The sequence below is a fragment of the Lutra lutra genome, chromosome 8 (genome assembly GCF_902655055.1).
Source record: "Lutra lutra chromosome 8, mLutLut1.2, whole genome shotgun sequence".
Lineage (NCBI taxonomy): Eukaryota > Metazoa > Chordata > Mammalia > Carnivora > Mustelidae > Lutra > Lutra lutra.
This window is the reverse complement of record NC_062285.1, coordinates 135833481-135852694: the sequence shown is the minus strand read 5'-3', so window position 1 is coordinate 135852694 and position 19214 is coordinate 135833481. Positions and strand designations below refer to the sequence as shown.

The window sequence follows — 19214 nt, the reverse complement described above, 5'->3', positions numbered from 1 at the left end:
TGTCTCACCAGAGAGGGGAGGAATGTCTGTCTGTCTTTCTAGGCCATTCAGCAAAGGGCCACCATTCCTCCCACCCCAGGAGTCCAGGAAGGCCCTACCCAATGCAGCCTCCTCATAAACACCAAGAAGCCCCACAGATTAATTACCTTATGTCTGGTGTACACCAGATGCTAAGAGCTGTGATATACACTACGTACCCTGCCATGACAATGAAGAAATCCAGTCGATTCCATGTGTCCCCAAGGTAGCACTTCTTGCCAAAAATGCCCAGGGCCACCATCTTGAGCACCATCTCCATGGCAAAGAAGACGAAGATGAAGTCATCAAAGACCTGCAGGGACGGGAGGAAGGCAAGAAGACAGTATGAGGCTCTGGAGCAGAACCACAGGGTTGGAGCCACGGTGTGGGGTAGGGACAAAGGCATGGACATGAAGGGCCTGGAAAAGACCTGGAGACATCCCCTCTTGGGCAGGAAGAGAACCTCAGAGATCCTGGTCCAGTGGAGTCATTTCACAAATGAAGAGACAGGGGAAGGAACAGGCCTAAGGTCATACAGCCCATTCTTTTGTTCCCGAAAGTCAGGCCTACTGACAAGGGCCCCCGATAGGGGCAGGGCAAAGGGCTCTCCCTGGTAACAGCGGCCAAGCACTGGGCTAGATATCTGACCTGCATTCTCTTTCCTAATTCCCACAGCAACCCCATGGATAGCCCCATTTTAGGGGCAGAAACAGACTCAGAGAGGTCAAGCAACTTGCCCCAGAACATAAGAATGTATTGCGGAACACAAGTGGCAGAATCAGAACCGACATTCAGGTCTGTCTGATTCCAAAGCCCACGTGGAAGGAGGTTTCTCAAAACAGACCTGATGCCCCTGTGGGCAGGTTTCAGGGCTGCCTTCCTCTGTTTAGAAAGAAGACCCCAAATGCGTCCCTAAGTATGGGCTCAAGGGAGTAGGTATTTCCTGAGCACAGGGCCTGGGTGGAATTCCTCTTTCCAGATCATTGAGGGCTGTGGTCAATTCAACAAATGGGCCCACTTCCTGTGTGCCGGGAGGGAGGCTGGGTGTCACTGACATAGACAGGAGTCCTTGATGAATTCACCAGCTGGTTGGGAAGCCAGCCTGGTACCCAATGAGGCTAATCGGTTCTAACTCCCCTCAGGGGCCTGGGGCTGGATGAGGAGCTTGCTATCCTCTCAGACCCAGGAACTACCACCCCAGAGATTCTGATTCTGCAGATTTGAGATGGGCCAGGTCTGCATCTTTAACAAGTGCCCAGGGGGGTGATTCTGAGACCCTGGGCTGCTTGAAGGCAGCTCAGAACTCCTGAGTCCCATGGAAACACAAGACGCAGAAGGCAACTCCTCCCGGGAGGAATCTGGCTTTTCCAGGGACAGGACATGGGATGAGGATGTTTATACACATCTGTAAAATGGGTATAACCCTAACACCTTGCACTACGGGTAGACAAGCGCTGCATGGGGTAATGGTAGGTACCCAGGTTTAGGACCCCACCTGGACCCGGGAGATGAAAACAGGAGAGATACAGGAGGCTGGCTCCTGACAGGAACTGACAGCAAATTACAGAGTTTAGCCTTCATTCCAAGAGCACCAGGAGCTAAGGACAGGCTTTGAGCAGAGGAGTGTCAGGGTCACTGGCACTCCGGTGGCATGGGACAGTATGGTTAGTCTGGGATTGGGGAGACCAGGAGAAGGCTTGGGGAGGCATCTAGGTTGGGAAGATGGGGCCCTAGCCTAGGGCAGAGGCTCCAAAATATAAAGGGCATGAAGGGGAGAAAGGATCAAGAAGGGGAATGGGTAAGACCAGTTGGGAACGATGAAGAGGACAGCCAGTTGAGCGAGAGCAGGCCACGTGGTGGGCAGGAGCGCGGCAGGCAGGGCGGGGCAGGGGCAAGTAGGCAATGTACTGCAGAAGGGGCACACGGGACGAGGCGGGACGAGGCGGGACGAGGCGGGACGAGGCGGGGCGGGGCGGGGCGGGTGGGCGGGGAATGGAAGGTAGAGCGAGGTGTGGTGCACCGGGTTAGTGGGCGGGGTATGACAGGGGGCGGGGCAAGGCTGGTGGGGGCGGGGCCTCATGGGCGGGGCGTAGCAAGCCAGGCCGAGTGGGCCGCCTCACCTGCAGGATCTTGCAGCGGTCGGACAGGCAGTCCATGTCGTCGCAGGGCTGGTACATGCCAAGTGTCACGCAGTTCAGCAGGATCACCAGCATGCTGACACATTCAAACCATGTACACACCGAGTCAAGGACAAAACAGTCGGGAAGACGGAAGCCAAGGGAGGGCTGAATGCTCCCTGGAGTGTAATACCCCGCCCACCACAAACGCAGGCACATACCCCGGTGCCCCCCAGACGCCTCCCCTGAGTGGGTCAATGCCCAAGTTTGCAAAACCCTTGGAGACAAGCCCCGCCTAGCCACCTCTCAACAGACAGGGCTGCCGGTGTGGAATGGAGGTCCTACCAGAGGACCCAAATCCTACCAAGCCCCCGCTCTCGAGGACCCCTCCCCTATTTCCTCACCCCAGCCTAAGTGTTCCCTTTGGGGCCAGGAAATGAGAAATCCAGAGAGGCCCAGTTGGCAGGCCATCTCTGGGTTATCCCTGCCTGTCCATCTCTGACCACCTCCTTCTGACCGTCATTGCCTCTCTTCTCTGACCACCTCTCCCCTCCCCTGACCTATGCCTCCTCCGTGTCTGCCCCAGGGCCAGGGCTGGCGCCTATGCGGCAGACACCCCCGTCCTTCCCTCTTCTTCCACGACCAGGGTTAGAACTCATCACTAGATTCTGGAACATCTGAGCCTAGGCCCTCACCAGCTTCTGCAGCAAGAGAAATGGAACTCAGTCTCCAGAGGCCCGGCCAGGCAGAAAGTCTCATGCAGCCACCAGCTTTAGGCAGGGACTCTGAGGCACTTTTATGTCTAAAGTTGTCTTGTTGGCATGCTTGTGGTCTTTACCCCAACCAGAACCTCCATTCCAAGGGGACAAGGGTTTTACATTCATCCCTCTAACAGCAACAGGCACCTAGTAGAAGCTCCGTAAACGTCTGTTGCATGAATAAGTCCATTCTGATATCCTGTGATTCTTGTGTGTCTCCAAATGAAAACCCTGGCCCCTTGCTCTAAACTGGGATGTAGCCACGCTAGCCAGACCCCACCCACTGGGGGTGAATACCTCTTCTTGCCTGACGGAGAATGGACCTGGTTTCCCTGGCAACGACCTCCCTCTCATCCCTGGGCCCTCCCTCACCTTGGGATGTTGCCTTCCTTCCTACCTCTCCTTCAGACCTTCCTGGCCCAGCCCTGCTCCTTCCTACCCCCATCCCCCACCCCACCACCACTCTCCTGCCATAGCCTGTAATTAAGCATAGTCCCTGCCAGGGCCCCCTTCTAGCCTGAGACTGCTCTGAACAGCAGCCTCATCATTAATTAACTTTTCTGAAGTTCAAGCGTTCTAATTACCAGTGAGCATCCCCCTTCCCCCTTGCTTTTCCCCTTGCCTGCCACACTTTCTCTCCTCCCAGCTGCCTTCTCGACTCCCTCTGCCCTCCCTGCCAGCTTCAAGTTCAAAGGACTCTTAGCAGGTATCTCCCAGGAGCCCAGAACCCCCACTTCTTACTCACCGGGGCCCTGAGTAATGGAGGTCAGCAGGCCCATTGTACAGATGAGGAAAATGAGGCTCAGAGAAACTAAGGGCCTCACCTAGGTCTCACAGCTGGGACGTACCAGAGCTGAGATTCACCCCAGGCCTGCTAGACTCCAAGCCAGGGCTCTCCTCTGTGATACATGGTCCGTCTCTGCCTGTGACTTCCCCCTCCCTCCCCTGAGGTCTCAGACCAGCCCCAGTGTCTCTTGCCTGGGCCCTGTCCCGAACCTCCCAGCCTCCAGCTCTGATCTCTGCCCCTCCAATCTGCCCCACACGGTCACCAGGCGAGTGCTGTGTGTCCAGTACTATCTGAGCACTTTGCAAGCATCATCTCAGTTAATTCTCAGAGTGCTGTTGGAAGTCCCACTGAGAAATGAGGAGCCTGAGACACAAAGGGGAACCTGATTTGCCCCAGGTCACCCGCTAGAAAAGAACAGAGCTGAGATTCAGAACCAGGACCTGCTTTGCTTGCTCCCGGGCCATTGGGCCACCACCAGATTAATCTGCCTGAAGCCCAGCTCTGATTATGCCTTTTCATGGTTCCAAAACCTTCCATGGCTCTTGCACTCTCCTTAGCCTGACACCCAAGGCTGCCCACACCCTGAACTCAGCGAGTTCTTCTGGCCTTACCTCCCACCCATTGGCCTTGGCATGCACTGATCTTCTTGCTGTCCCCAAACATACCCTTTGCATGTACTTCCTTCTACTGTCGCTACCAGGCAAACTCCTACTCATCCTTCACAGCCCTGTTCATTTGTCCCTTCTTCTTGAAACTTCCCTTGAAGCACCTTACCCCATTCACAAAGTGGTGGCTCAGCCTCCTCTCTGGAAGTGCTCCCTATCCACGTGGTCTAGCTTGTACCACAGTAATGAACTTGGCAGTAACCACGACTACTGTGTGCCAAGTCCCTAGGGACATGGCCCCGGCTCTCATCACTTCTCACTGGGGGCAAATGGGGAAACAGGCCTGGAGAGCTGGAGTGACCTGCCCAAGGTCACACAGCCAGTAAGCGGCCCAAAGGACCTGACTCAGTGGTGCCCAGAGCCACTGTGTGGTGCTGCCTCTGTTGCCGCCCACTGCACACAGTCTCTCGAGGAGACAGACGGAGTAGTTTTACCTCTAGCTTGCTCAGCTCAGACATTCAGAAGTGGACAGTCCCAGCCCTGCCCTGAGGCACTCGGGGAAATCCCAGATGGCGGAGCCTGGGCCCTTTCCAAGAGGCTGGGAGGTTCAGAAGTCAGGCCAGAGCTGGCATTGGTGCCCACAGTTCCTGACATGCTCCCCACTGGCTCAGGGATCAAAGGCACCAGCCCTCCTTGCAGTCGAACCAGACCCCGCAGCATGTGGAAGGAGGACTGTCAGAGGGAGTCAAGGTCTCCAGACTGCGGAAGTCCATGGCCTGGCCCCATGCCTCATGTTTCCACCATCAGTCATAAGCGGTGAGGAACATAACACTGGCACAACTCCGAGGTTCCGGGGCCGTTTGAGGGAGGACAGAGGCCCCAAGAGGGCAGTCAGGATTTCTAGGTAACAGGGCAGGCCAAGACTTGAGTGCTGGCTCCATGAGGGCCAAGAGTCTTCCGTGGCTCCCGCTGCCTCTCACAGCGAGGCTCAAAGCCACCACATAGCGCCTGAGACCCTGCAGCAGGGACCCCATCACCTGTCCTGCTTCATTGGCCAGACCCCCACGCCTGCCAGAGTACCTTGTCACAGAACAGTCCCACCAAGGTCTGCAGGAAGAAACTGCTCCAATCCCCCACTGCGCAGATGGGAAGCGGACAGACAGAGAGCCTTCCTTGCAACACAGCAAGCCAGAAGCAAAAGGGACTCTCAGACAACAGAGGGGGTCCCTGAGCCAAGGCTGGATTTCAAACAGACACCAAAACCCCATGTTTCCCCCAAAGGTCCAGGCTCGCAGGTGTCACACCTGCTCAGCTCAGCCAGGGGATTCGACCCAAGATGGGCAGCCACGGGCACCTCAGAAGAACAGGGATGAGGGGACAGATCAATGGCCACTCAACGAAGCTTCCCTGGCAGACAAAACCTTCCCAGACCCCCACCCCCTGGCTGGGGGCAAACTCCTACTCATCCTTCGCAGCCCTTCAAAAGAAACGAAGGGTTCTTGGGGGCTTCAGAGGCACCACCACCCCACCTCCGGCCCCGGCAGAAGCCTCAGCTCCCCCTACAGCCAGCCCCCACCCTGTTTCCCCTGCTCTGCTGGCCGCGCCTCCCGTGGTCCTCAGAGCCCAGCAGCGAATTGATGAGCACATACTGAGCGTCTCCTGTGTGCTGGCCTTGGGTCAGCAGCAGCAATGAAACATTTCTCAAGTGCGCTGTAATGTCTCTTTGCCAAAGCACCTTCCAAACAGCTCGCACTATCTCATTTAAACCCTCCAACAAGCACATGCCGCAAAACAGAAAGCCTGTGCAGCCGTGGGCTCCGGCCCAGGGCTCGTCACGCGGTGGGCGGCACGGAAAGCCCTCTTTGTCAGCCTCTCCCGTAACAGGGATCAGGGTCTCCCATCCTTTGGCTTGTGGCGGGGGAAAGCCAAGTCACCGGCAGAGGACTGAAATCCCCTGCTCTCCCTGCCTGCTGACTACCTAGTATGATCTTGAGTGAAGAAGAAGAGAGGCTGTCACTTTCGGACCCGTGTCTTCCGCCCAAGAGCCGAATCTTCACTAACAGCCTTCTAAAAAGAATCAATCAGTTCAGGCCAGGCAACACTGAGCTGCCCCCCGAAACTTCAGCAAAGTCCCCTAGAACTGGCAAGTGCTGCCATTATCCCCATCTTAGAGAGGAGGAAGTTGAGAAGGAGCTGTGGCTCTAAGGGCTCCTGCCACAGCCATTGAAGGTCACACAGCTGTCATGTGACAGCAGCGGGATTTGAATCTGCTCCCCCCCCCCCCCCCGCGCTGACTCCTAATCCTGCATTCCCAGCCCTGTGCCCTGCCCCCCCGCCAGACATGGAGCCTGGAACACGAGAGGCCCTCGACTGGCATGTGCTCAGTGGAATATTTGCTTTTTAATTCTCACCCACATCATCTCCTCCCAATTGGACCAGGGGCACAGGTGAGCTGGGAGTCAGGAAGGACGACACGTATGGCTGGGAGGCAGGGCGACTGGGAGGGCAAGCCTATAAGGGGAGGGTGCTAGTCTCAAGGTCCCCAGTCAGTGAGAAGTCCAGCTGGACCACAGTCATCACTCCACTCCACGTCTCAGCCGCTGTCTCAAAAACTGGAGGGACAGGGTCACCTGGGAAGCCCACCAGGCCAAAGGCCTCCTCAAACCTGCCACTTCCTGGGGAGAAGAGTGACCGGCTGGAGGGACAGTGCCTGACACCCCAGCAGGCCCCTCGGGGCAGTGTCCTCTCCAGGAGCCAGAGCCGGAGGCCAGCACGGTTACCATGGTGACCACCACCCTCCATCCCGTAGGCCCAGATGACAGTCACAGTTTCTGTAATTCGGAGGGCTCTGGGAGGGGGGGTGGGGGCATGAGCGCTGGGTTTGGCTGAGGCAGCCAAATTTGTTTTTATTTTTGTCAAATCTGAAATCTAATCCATTTCCCAGGGTGCACCTCAGTTGTCTAAATAAATCAAGTGGAAGGAAAGGCTGGAAGCGGCATCATCCTGGACCAGAGAGGCAGGGAAGGTGAGCCAGCCCTGACATGGGGGTCCTTCCCTTACTGGTCCTCAGCGTGTCCCAGGATAGGAGCTCAGGCCTCCGGTCCTCAAAGGCTGCGGCCTAAGGTTCCAGATCCCAGTTCTTAGGGCGGCTTCTCCAAGGCCAGGTCCACAGACCTCCATGGAGCACCTGCTGTATCCTGGCCCGTGCATCAGGGCTCTGAGATGAACCAGGCTGACGTCTGCCTTCGAGGTCCCCAGAGCACGTCCTTGTCCTAGGGCCTGGCCACGGTGTGTGGTTACCATTCTGAATGACGACTATGCTCTAGATTCGTGAATTGATTCATTTAACCTGTCTTATGAGCAAAAACCACTCTGGAAAGCTGTCCAGCATCTACTGAAGTGAAGCAGAGGCCCCTGTTAGGAGCCAGCTGGGCCACTCCTGGGTGCACACGCCGGAGAAATTCTGACAGAAGTCCACACAAAGGCCTGTGGCAGAATGCTCACAGCATCCGTAATGGCCCAAGTATGCGTCATCGGGAGAATGAGTCGGGCAGCAAATTTCAACCAGGGATGATTCTGACCCCTGGGGGACAGGTGGCCATGTCTAGAGACATTTTTGATCGCCCCAGTAGGGGGAAGCAGGGCACTGGCATCTAATGGGTGGAGCCCAGAGACGCTGACGGACAGCCTACGATGCACAGGAAAAGTTCTCCAGCCCCAAGGGTCAGCAGTGCCGAGGCCGAGCGAGAAAGCCAGTGGCACAGCCGTTCGTGGAACATCCCCCAGCCATGACAAAGAGCAATCCACCGACAGGCACAATGGCAGAGACGGAGCTCACAGGCCTAACGCTGGGTAGCCGAAGCTGGGCAAGGGCAAAGAGCGTGTGGAAAATCAGGTAAAGCAAACCCCGCAGTGATGGAGCTCAGAGCAGTGGTGACGCCGGGGGAGCGCCCTTCCGGGGCAGGGCGTGAGGGAGCTTCCGGGGCACTCTCCATCTTTTGGAGAAGTTCTTATTGGCCTGAGTGCGGTCACTGGAGTATATTGTTATGGGAAAATGCCCTGAGCTGGACACAAAGATTAAAAAGGGCAACAAAGGGGCGCCTGGCTGGCTCAGCAGCTAAGCTCCCGACCCTTGATCTCAGTTCAGGTCTTGATCTCAGGGTCATGATTTTGAGCCCCGAGTGGGGCTCCAGGCTGTGTGCAGAGCCTACTTAAAAAGGGCAGTGCGGGGGGGGGGGGGTGCCTTGGAGGCTCAGTGGGTTAAAGCCTCTGGCTTCGGCTCTGGTCATGATCCCAGTGTCCTGGGATCAAGCCCCGCATCGGGCTCTCTGCTCAGCAGGGAACCTGCTTCCTCCTCTCTCTCTCTCTCTCTCTGCCTGCCTCTCTGCCTACTTGTGATCCTGTCAAATAAATAAATAAAATCTTTTTTTAAAAAAAGAAAGGGAGTGGGGACAACAAAACATGATGAAGGGCAATTGCTATAAGGAAAAATAAAATGCAACAATGAAAACCACACAAGCACCTGCTGGGGTGGTCACTGTCACAGACCACACCCCCATCGCCATGTCAACCTTCATCACAACCCTGCACAGGAGAGAGCGACTGATTTGCCGAGGCCAAAGCTAGTGAGGGATTTGAAACTCCCACCATCATATCTCCTGTCTCTTGTTTGTTTAAGGATTCGTTCCTCCTGGGGCGCCTAGGTAGTTCGGTCAGGTAAGCGCCCAACTTTGATTTCGGCTCAGGTCATGATCTCAAAGTTTCGAGATTGAGCCCCACTTCAGGCTCCTCATTGGGCATGGAGCCTGCTTGGGACTCTCTCTCTCCCTCTCCAAAAAAAAAAAAGATTCATTCCTCCCATGCCCATAGCAACTTCGGGAGCTAGGCATGGCAAACATTGTTACACCCACTTCACAGACACAAAAATGAAGGCCCAGATGTTTGCCCAAGGTCACACACTGGTTGAACTGGGACAAAAAGCTCCTCCATAAAGTGGACAGACTTGCTGGGCAGATGGTCCTAGACCTCTCTACTTACATGCCTCCAGCAGTAGGGAGCTCCCCACATGTCACACAGCCCTGCCTGGGCTGGACTGGTTCTGCTTATATGCTAGAGTCTTGGTGGGCTGAGAACACTTACAGGGTCCAGATGAGGGAGTGAGCACTCACTTCCTTCCCTGCCCCCAATCCCACTTCTTAGAGGCCCCTTAATTTGAGAATGCATTGAATTTGGCCAAAGTCTCTGATTCCCAGATGCCCAGCAGGCCTCGGTGCCCAGTGCAGACAGCCGGAGTGGGGGAGGCGAGGGAACAGGGGCTGCCAGCTTGGAAGAAAACCCAGGGCGGACGGTCCATGGGATGGGAACTCCAGCCAAGGAGGCTTCAGCCCCCGCTGATGAAAAGGGGAAGGCGGGGCAGACCGCTGGGGCCCAGGATCCCACAGTCTGGGGGCTGATCCAGCCTCAAGAGTCCACCTGCAAAGAAGGTGTGCCACCAGAAACCCTCCTGGAGTCCTGGGCAGGAGGTACAGATGCCTCCCCCGAGCCCTCACAATGTCTCGGATGTCACCCTCCCCATTATATCAGCTATCGAACTGAATGTGGTCTGTCCTGGTTTCTCACCACCAACCAGGCTGTGCTGTCTCAGGGCAGAGGGTATCCATCCCTCTCTGTGCCCAGAGCTCTACCTGGAACAGCTGCCCATGAGCACAGCAGCCTCAGAAAGGAGTGAGGTCCCCATCACCTGGAGGTATCAAGGAGCCAAAGGAGGGATTTCTGTGCTGGAGGGATTTGCAACCTCTTTTCCCACCCTTTACCCACCTCTTCTCCCTTTTAACATCCATCACTCCCTGTTCCTTTACTCTGCACCTCCTCACCGAGACCGCCCCCCAGGTCTGGCCCACCGTGGCTCCGGAGAACCCCACATGAAGAAGACACAGTCCCTGCCCACCAGAAACACAAGCAGACACTTGGTGGAGACACGGACATTCCTGCTCGGTCTCCTGGGGGCCTGTCCTCCACCACACGTCTCCCCTGCCTGCCAGTGACCACACACGGGCGTGCCCCACATATGCACTCCCACGGAGCGCCACAGCCCTTCGGGCACCCTCCTCTTCGTCCATCTGGCCAGCAGCCCTGGGCATGGCCAGCCCACTCTCCTGCAAAAGCAGTTCTGAGGCTTTTCCGGACCCCTAGGGAAGTTCACAAGCCCCTTCTCACAATCACGTTTTCAATTAATACATTTTTTTTAATGCCTAGAATTAGAAAGGAAGGAAGCCAGTTATGTTAAAATAGTTGTCAAAACATTAAAAAAAAAAAAAGGGATGGAGCACCACACGAGATCCATTATCGACACAAAGAGCCAGAGCCAGCAGCTGGTCAGATATGTGCGAGCTTAGAGCCCCGAGGAAGTCCACAACCACCCCAGCGGAACAGGCGATCACCACTAGTGAGTCACAGGAGCTGCCCATACTCACCCCGCGGTCTCTCACCTCCGTCACAACAGAAAGGCTCAATTTCACTCAGACACCCATGAAAACAAAACGTGCAACCTGTCCCCATCCAAGTTCAAGAACCCCAGGTGAAGATCCTTACTCTAGAAACTCTCTTCCTCTTGGGCCCCAAGGACACCACAAAGACCTAGGCAGGTCCTCCTCCTACTTCTTGGCTGTGTCCCTCAAATGCTCCCCACCCTCTGCTCTCCCCTCTCCTCTCCTTGACCACACACCTACTCCCACGGCCCCAACTCTGCCAGTATGAGGGTCGGCAAGCCGACCAGGTCCAAAAATCTGTCCCAGCTCCAGGCCCACTCACTGCCAAGCAACACAGACACGGTCTAGGATGTCTCTGGGACCCTCAAATTCATCATAATGGAGTAGGTCCTATTCTCCCCCAGACACCAAGTTTTCTGCTTTCCCAACCCCAGTGAATGATGTTCTCCAACCACCACCAATGCTGGACGTTGCCCAGAGGAGAACCTTCCAGAGGCTCCCTCCCCCTCATCCCCTTGTGCCTCTCAGAAACCTGTCCATTTCACCACCTAAACCTCGCCCCTCCAGATGCAATTCTCCACCTCCACGGCCCCAGGCAGGCTGTTCTCCCTCACCCCTGATCTGAATCACAGCCAGAGGGTTCCTCCAGAACCAAAAGCCTTCCGTGGCTCCCCACTGCCTTCCAGAGAGTTTCCAAACTCCTTGGTTGACTCTGAAGGCCCCTTGTGTAAGTTCTCTCGGCCACACACCCTCCACCTCCCACCTCACTTGCTAGGGTGCACGTCACTGAAAGCTTCGCTGCACACCTACTATGTGCAGGGCTGAGGGCCATGACCTAAAGAAGAGACAGGCATGAATGGAACATGGAGCCCACAGTCTAGAAGGTGAGGAGAACAAGTCAGATACAAAAAGCCTTGTCAACAATGTATAAGAGGAGGGATTGAGTGAACATTGAACAGGTGGGTGGCAGGGTGGATGGGAGACTGGGGCAGGTGTGTTGATCAACCAGTATCAGCCACACAAGTGAATGGATGGATGAGTGGATGGGTTGATAGATGGATAGATAGGAGTGTGGGGGTGGGGCCTTGGGTCAATGGTTGAATGAATGGTTTCATGGTCTGGGAAGGGGGAATGAATGCATGAATGTAAAGGTTAGGTAGACGGATAATAGGTTGATGGGCATATGAATGGATGAAGAGATGAAAAGATGGATGGATGGATGGATGGATGGATAGACAGACGGAGAGATGGAAATGGGAAAGGGGAGATGGATGCGTAGGTGTATGGGAAGGCGTAGAAAACGTGATGCTCTTATAAATGGCAGCTCCAGGGTTCAAACCCAAGTTTATTTGACCACAGGAAACCTTCAGGTTGGGACTCAGCACTGTCTCCTCTTCCTGCCCCAGAGATCCCCCCTCTCGGTCCCTACCCTCCTCGCTCCAATGGGCTCCATGCTGTGCTCACACTTTCAGAACTTCAAGAGATCCCAGGAACCACCTAGGCCAGGGGTTTTGGGCCTCAGCACTATTGACATTTAGGACGTGATAATTCTTTGTCACACGACGCTGTCTCCTCACGGGATGCTGTCTCCTGCATTGTAGGATATTTGGGCTCTATCCACTAGAAACCAATAGAACACCCTCCCCAAGTTGTGACAACCAAGAATGCCTCCAGACATGGCCAAATCTAGGGGCAAAATCATCCCAAGTGAAAATCACTGATACAGCCTAACTTCCCCCACCCCACAATTTTATAGATGAGACAGCTGACACCCAGAGAGGAGGAGTGACCTGCCTGAGCTCACAAGCTTGCACTTAGCGGAACCCAGACCAGATCTTGGGGGACAGTCAATCCCCAATCACCTCCTCATTCAACGGAGGGGTGCGGTGGAGAGCCTCTCTTGCCACTCTCTGGGGGGAATCGAGGTGCAGACCTTGGGCACCCGCTCTCCTCACCTCCACCCTGGCCCTCTCCATGCCAGCACCCCACACTCTCACATTCCTACAGCCCCTCACAGTTAGCCAAGCCTTCTCCTGCTGCTTTCTCAGACAGACAGAAACTGTTGTCCAGAGAGGTTGAGCTGTGTGCTCAGCACCACACAACAGGAAGTACCCACATCAGGATTTGAACTTGGGGAGAGAAGAGGGAGACCAGAGCACAGGTCCACAGGGCAGACGGGGCCAGAAGTGTGGAAGGCAGCCCCACAGGAGAGCTAGAGAGAGATTAGCAGGGAGACATTCTGGCTGATTAAAAAGACGGATCGATTTCTCTCGGAGAGAAACAAACGGGGCTGTTTGTCTCCCAACAGGATGGCGAGGAGGTCCGAGGGAGGTGGCAGGTCAAAGCTGACTTCTGACACAGACGCAGAAGCCCGGGCAGGATGGACGAATAAAAATCCAATCATGTTTTAAACGCCCCAGGAGGGGGCTGACACTTCATTAGCCAGACAGCCCTCTTCCTAATTCTCCGGCTCACTATCAATTACAACTAGCCTTGCGGTCAGCTCTCCCTGGGGCTGCGCACGCCCTGGGCTCCCGCCCAAGCCCCCCTTGGCCACCGCAGCCCTGGACGAGCGCTCCACCTCTCTGGGCCTCCCTAGAGCTGTCTGAGCTGCGGGAAGATGGAATGCTCCCTGCACACAGGTGGTGCTTAGCGAACGCCAGTGCCCTCCTGGTGCAGTCTCCGGCTTTGTCCTCCAAATCCAGACCCCAACTGTCCTTCCCTGCTCAGCTCCCACCCCGCTCTTCTCCCAGCCCCCATGCCAGGCTATTACCAGCATCCTGGGTGACCCCAGGGCCCTTGAAAAGGCACTTACCTCAGTGGGGATGCCATCCCCCTTCCCCCCACCTCTCACCCATCAGATGCTCTGCTGCCCTGGCTTGGAAGCCTCTTTCTTCATCGGAAGGCTCCTGCGGCATCCCCAGTCCCGACAGACTGACCACTCCATCCTCCCGGTGGCCACGGCCCCCCCATCAGGGTCATTCCACCCAGCCTGTACCCAACTTTGTTTCACAGGTGTGTCATGTGGGTCTGGCCCTGCCTCGCCCACCAGGCTAGGGCCTCCTCAGGGTCACAACCGAGGATCCAGGCCTGGTATTGCAAGGCTCCACCCACCATGGCTAAACAGCCCGAGGGCACCGCACTCCAGCGTGGAATAGTGGCCAAAATGCTTCCGAAGCTGCCCTGCAGTCAACACTGGTTCAATCCATCAATCAGTCAACAATCGCCAATCAATATTTGCTTCAGAAGTCTACAGCTTGGTCTCCAGGCCTCTCTCTCCCTCAAGCATCCTCCATTCTGCTCCAGGAATGACCATTCTAACAAAGGAATTTACTCACATCCCATCTCTGCTGGACACCCTTCAATGGCTCCCCACTGCCCCCAAGGTCAAGAACACGCCCTCAACAGGCATTCGACACCTGCTATCCGGAACGCGCCTCACCCTGTTCCAGCCACACTGAACTCACTGTTCTCTACATGACTCTCTCTGCCTGGAACACTATCCCGCCACTGTGCTTCTGCAAAACTCCTACTCACGCAGCAAGACCCAAGCCAAAGGCCTCCTCCTCCAGGCAGGCTTCGACAATGCTCCCAGGCTGGATCAGAGGCAGCTTCTTCACCTACAGCTCTCTTCACACAGAAATCTCCATGTGATGAAACCAGAGGCTGCCCTGAGGATCAGGCCCTCTCTGGCCCAGCCGGACTCCTCCAACTGGCTGTCAAGCCCACCCTGTTGACCTGTCGAGAGTGCAACAGCCACTCCGGCCCCGAGAAGCCTCCCTAGGACACGGCTCAATGCTGACTTTGACTTCTGAGAAAAACAAATCTCCTCTCCACCAGATGGAGGGAAACAGACAATTTCCCCGACATGTGTCATTTCTTCCAGCGGCACTGGCCACCCATCTGGGCATTCACATTAGCCCCGGGCCGAAGGAGGAGGGGATACTCTCCCCTAAAGAGCGCCTTCCCCAGCCACAGGCAGGCCATCAGCACAGCCCTCAGAGTCTAGAATGCTAGGCTCCAGTCTGCCCTGGCTTTCTGATGACTCAACGTGGGTCCCTGGGCAATGCATGCCCACTTCCTGGGCCTCAGTCTCCCCAGCTGGAGAATGGAGGTTACCATAGTCCCAGCCCTGCCAGCTCACAGGAGGTGCTGAGAGAACCTGAGAGGCCAAGGCAGGCAGGAAAGTACCGAAGGAACTGGAAAGCCAGGCAGGAACCCATCCACGCCAGGCCCAGGTTGGGCCACACAGTCCACTGAGAGCCGCAGCACCGTGTCCTCTGGGGCCTCAGCCGGATAGAGGAGACAAAGCCAACCACGGACAAGTCCCCTGAAGCAGGAAGAAAGTTGTAAGATAAAGAGCCACAGGGTCAAGAGAGGAAGAAGCTGGAGATCCAGGATCACTCCCTGAAGGTGGGGGTCAGGCAGCTGGGCCTGGGGGGCTGGGGGGATTGGTAGCCATGGAGGCAGGGAGAGGGCTTCTGGGGGGCGGGGGCAGACCCAGGAGATGCCAAGGCAGGGGAGGAGGGCATGTCCGGAAACATCAGCAGTCGTTTGGGCTTCAGAACAGAAAGCATGAAGGGAAAGTGCAGGAAGGTGGTTGGAGGACAGCCAGTGGGGGGGGGGGGGGGGGGGGGGGGGGGGTTGCGGGAACCATAGAAGGACCCAAATCCAGGCCAAGTGAGACTATTCTGGGGGTGACAGGGAGCCATGGGAAGTTTCTGAGTGAGGGAAGAATGAGTAAACAAATGAAAGGAGGCAGGCAGGGAGGGAGACAACAGCCCCTCCTGGGCACGCAGCACTCTGTGGGTGACAAACTCCTTCCACGAAGGGGGCCCCAGGAGCCTCTACTGGGGAGGGTGGAAGTGGGGGAGACGGGGTCCAAGGCAGAGGAGACCGCCCATGTTGCACAGCTCCAGGCTCCCGGGTGCTCTCTTCACCGTGCTGGGGAGGGAGGGCACCCCACCTCGTCAGTGGGCATTTGAGGTGAGATCCAGAAGCCGTGTGTTTAGACAGAAGGAGATGGAAAGACTCAGATGTTCCAAACAGCCCAGCCACAGGGATGGGCTCAGCCCAGGAAGGGTGGAGGTTAGATTAAGGCAGGGCTTCCTGATAAAGATCCTCGGATAGGTCGTAGAGACCTTGATCTAGGGGATCAGATGCCCTGTCTGGAGTGGTAAGACTGAGAGGGAACAGGTCTAGAGATGGGGGGTGGCCCAAGTGATTGCATCAGGCATAACAGGATGATGGGAGGGGGTCTTCTTCCTGCAGTCGAACCCCCTTTTCTCCTCCAATCCATTTGGGGCTCCCCAGGATTTCTTCTCCTCCCACTGCCCACCCTTCATGCCCTCCCTCCCCCAGAAGCAGCCTGGCCCACAGGCTTCTCAAACCATCATCAAAGACTGGGGGCCTAGCTGCCGCCACCTTCAGGACTCTTGGTGGCTCCCCACAGCTCCCCCATTGGCCCCAGTGTGCCCACAGCTGCCACTCGCCACTTAACCCACCTAGGAGCCCAGCCAGCGCTGGCCTGGGAATTGTCACTTGACACCTGACATTTTCGCCCAGCCGCTGCTGTGGCCCAACCTCTCAGATGAGCAAATAGAGGTTCAGCAACGGCAAAGGCCTCTTGGCCGAGAAGCCAGGAGCAGGTCTGCGTTCACACTCACACAAGCCACAGTCCCTGCGGTCACCAAAGCGCTCTCCCAACACCACCCCCAAGGCACCAACACCATCACCTGAACCCCCCTCTCCAGGCCCCGCCAGTGCCCCGGGCCATCATCAGTTCTCATCACCACCCGACAGGAGCCTTCTCTGGAGGGGCTTCCGACCGATGTCTTTCCCGGGGAGTCAGAGTCACCTTCCCTTGCACAAAATCGTCATAGCTATTGAATGATTGGGTCAAATGATCTCGTGAATGGCTGAGAGATAAACGAGGGCCCATTCACCTCCAACAAACATGCTGAACCCCCAGATTGAATAGCACAAGGCTTGAGGTGTGATGAGACCGTGGGCCTGGTGACCAACAAGGTCAGAGGGTCTGCACGGCGGGGGTGTTGGCCAGCTGGACCTCGAAGCAAGAGGAAGCAGAGGGCCAGAGCCACATAGGGGACGGGAAGCAGACAGAAGGGGCCCAGAGGGACAGATGAGAGCAAGGACCACAGCCACAAGCACGGAGCAAGGGAGCCCACCCACAAGGAACACGGCGCCCGGGGGGTTTCCCGAAGACACCACTGACATGCTTCTGAGAGGGCCAGAAGTGGGACCCCCACCAGCCCCTTCCCAACCTCACTAGCCAACTCTCCCATCCTGCAGACGGGGAGACCGAGGGTCAGGGGGCGGGGTGGTGGTGGCCTATCCAAGGTCACTGGCAGCTGGAGTCTCCTTCCTCCCAGCCATGCCCAGCAGAGAGGCCGCCTTCACAGCCCACTGGCTTCCCTCCACGCGTGGCTGCTTCTCCCCGCCGCAGAAGTGCTGGCTCCCCACTGGCTGGCGCGGGGGAGGCAGCAGCCCTGGAGCAGCAAGCCCAAAGGGAAGGGGCTGCACGCCCCTCAGGGGATGCCCCAGGCGGCCCGCAGAGGTGGCTGTCCAATGTAGGTGCTGAACCCGGGGAGACCCTACCCACTGCCTCCTGGAACCGTGGAGCAAATCTCCCCGCCCCAGATGGAGCATGGGCTTCTCCAAACTCAGCAGGTGTCCGCAGTGTCCTGGATACAAGCTGAAGCTGGGGATTCGGAGGAATCAAAGCTTTCATCCCAGCTCTACTACACCCTGGCTGTGCGACGCGGGGGGAAAAGTCAGTCAACCTCTCGGAGCCTGTTTTCCTGTGGGTGCAATGGGGCTGGGACAGCCCCCGGGGGGGGGGGGGGGGGGGGCGGTGGCTACAGGTGTCAAGGCAGCAGAGGGCTGAGCGCCAGGAATGCCAGCCCTTATCATCACCCCGAGCCCCTCCCCGGGGCCGACACACTGCTGGCTGCTTCCAAGTCGTTATCTCCAATCACCTGTAATCGTCCATTACAGAGCCGGGAAAACCAGGGCACAGACAGCCCAGCATGGGCCCTTCTCCCCCAGGCAGCCGGGCTGGCTCCCCAGAAAGGCTCCCGCATCGAAGCCGGGGGAGAAAATAGGTAGGTTTCCGGCCGATGGGTCGTGCTGCGGCCGCCTGGCAACAACGTGAGCGTGGATGGGGGCGTGACGACCGGTGGCGTAACTGGCGCAGGTTTCCCTAAGTAACGGAGATCGAATCTGATTTTCCCTGGAAACAATGTCCTCTGGGGGCGTTATGTACTTTCTACAGGCCTGATGCCTACCGTCTCACTGCATCTCCCAGAGCAGAGCGTTGGCTCGGTTATCCGTGAGGCCCTGTTCACCCGTAAGCGCAGGTGTAAGCGAGAACCGCAGGGGTCTCTATCTACAGAACCCCATGTCCACACTCGCCCTGTGTGCTGCTTGGTCTTCAGTGCCCTCCTGAGAGGGGCTACTACCACCCCCATCTGACAACAGAGAGAACGGGGCTCCGAGAGATATAAAAAACTGGCCCGTGGGGGCGCCTGGGTGGCTCAGATGGGAAGCGTCTGCCTTCAGCTCAGGTCGTGATCTCGGGATCTTGGGATCGAGACCTGCATCGGGTTCCCTGCCAGCGGGGAGTCTGCTTCTCCCTCTCCCTCTGCCCCTCCCCGCTTCTCATACGCTTCTTCTCCTCTCTGTTTTCTTCTCAAATAGATAAATAAAATCTTAAAAAAAAAATACTTGGGGACGCCTGGGTGGCTCAGTTGGGTAAGCAGCTGCCTTCGGCTCAGGTCATGATCCCAGCCGTCCTGGGATCGAGTCCCGCATCGGGCTCCTTGCTTGGCAGGGAGCCTGCTTCTCCCTCTGCCTCTGCCTGCCACTCTGTCTGCCTGTGCTCACTCTCGCTTCTCTCTCTATGACAAATAAATAAATAAAATCTTAAAAAAAAAAAAATACTTGGCCCATGATCACACAGCAAATAAAAGGCAGAATGAGCCCCTGGGTCTGCCTGACTCAGGGCCCCAGCATTTTCCACTTGCCACCTACCCATGAGTCAAACCGCGCGACCGGTCCCCTGACATTTCAGACCTGGAGACTTGCCAGCTGAAGCCCTGGCTGGCAGTGCGTTGCTCAAGGCCCAGGCCTGGCCGAAGGTGGTGTGGCCCTCCCTCCCAGCGAGCCAGCCCCGCTCGGTCCCGGCAGCCTCTTCTGGCTCTCTGGTGAGCTGGGGAGTCGGGTGGCGACGCAGGGTTGAGCTCCGGGCTGGGTGAGGAGCCGAATCAGGGAACACCAGGTTTCAAAGGACAAGAGGCTCCCAGCCAGGGCTCCTCACGCCCCAGGGACTCGAGCACTCAGGACAGTCCTTCTGAGCAGACCCTGCCATCCTTCCCTGCCCCAGCCCTGGGCCTGCCGGGCCTGAGAGCTGCTCTCACAAG

At 56.9% G+C, this 19214-nt stretch overlaps 1 protein-coding gene across 2 annotated transcripts in view; it reads right to left on the bottom strand.

Moving 5' to 3' along the window:
• The window catches only part of CACNA1I (calcium voltage-gated channel subunit alpha1 I), a 116796-nt gene that overhangs the window by 83789 nt on the left and 13793 nt on the right, over positions 1–19214 (bottom strand). For both annotated transcript variants that reach the window (XM_047742647.1, XM_047742648.1), the window contains exons 3-4: positions 2139–2250; positions 198–331 (exon numbers count right to left, since the gene is read on the bottom strand). In XM_047742647.1, the coding sequence (XP_047598603.1) occupies positions 198–331; positions 2139–2250 (246 nt within the window). The remainder of the gene's footprint in view (positions 1–197; positions 332–2138; positions 2251–19214) is intronic.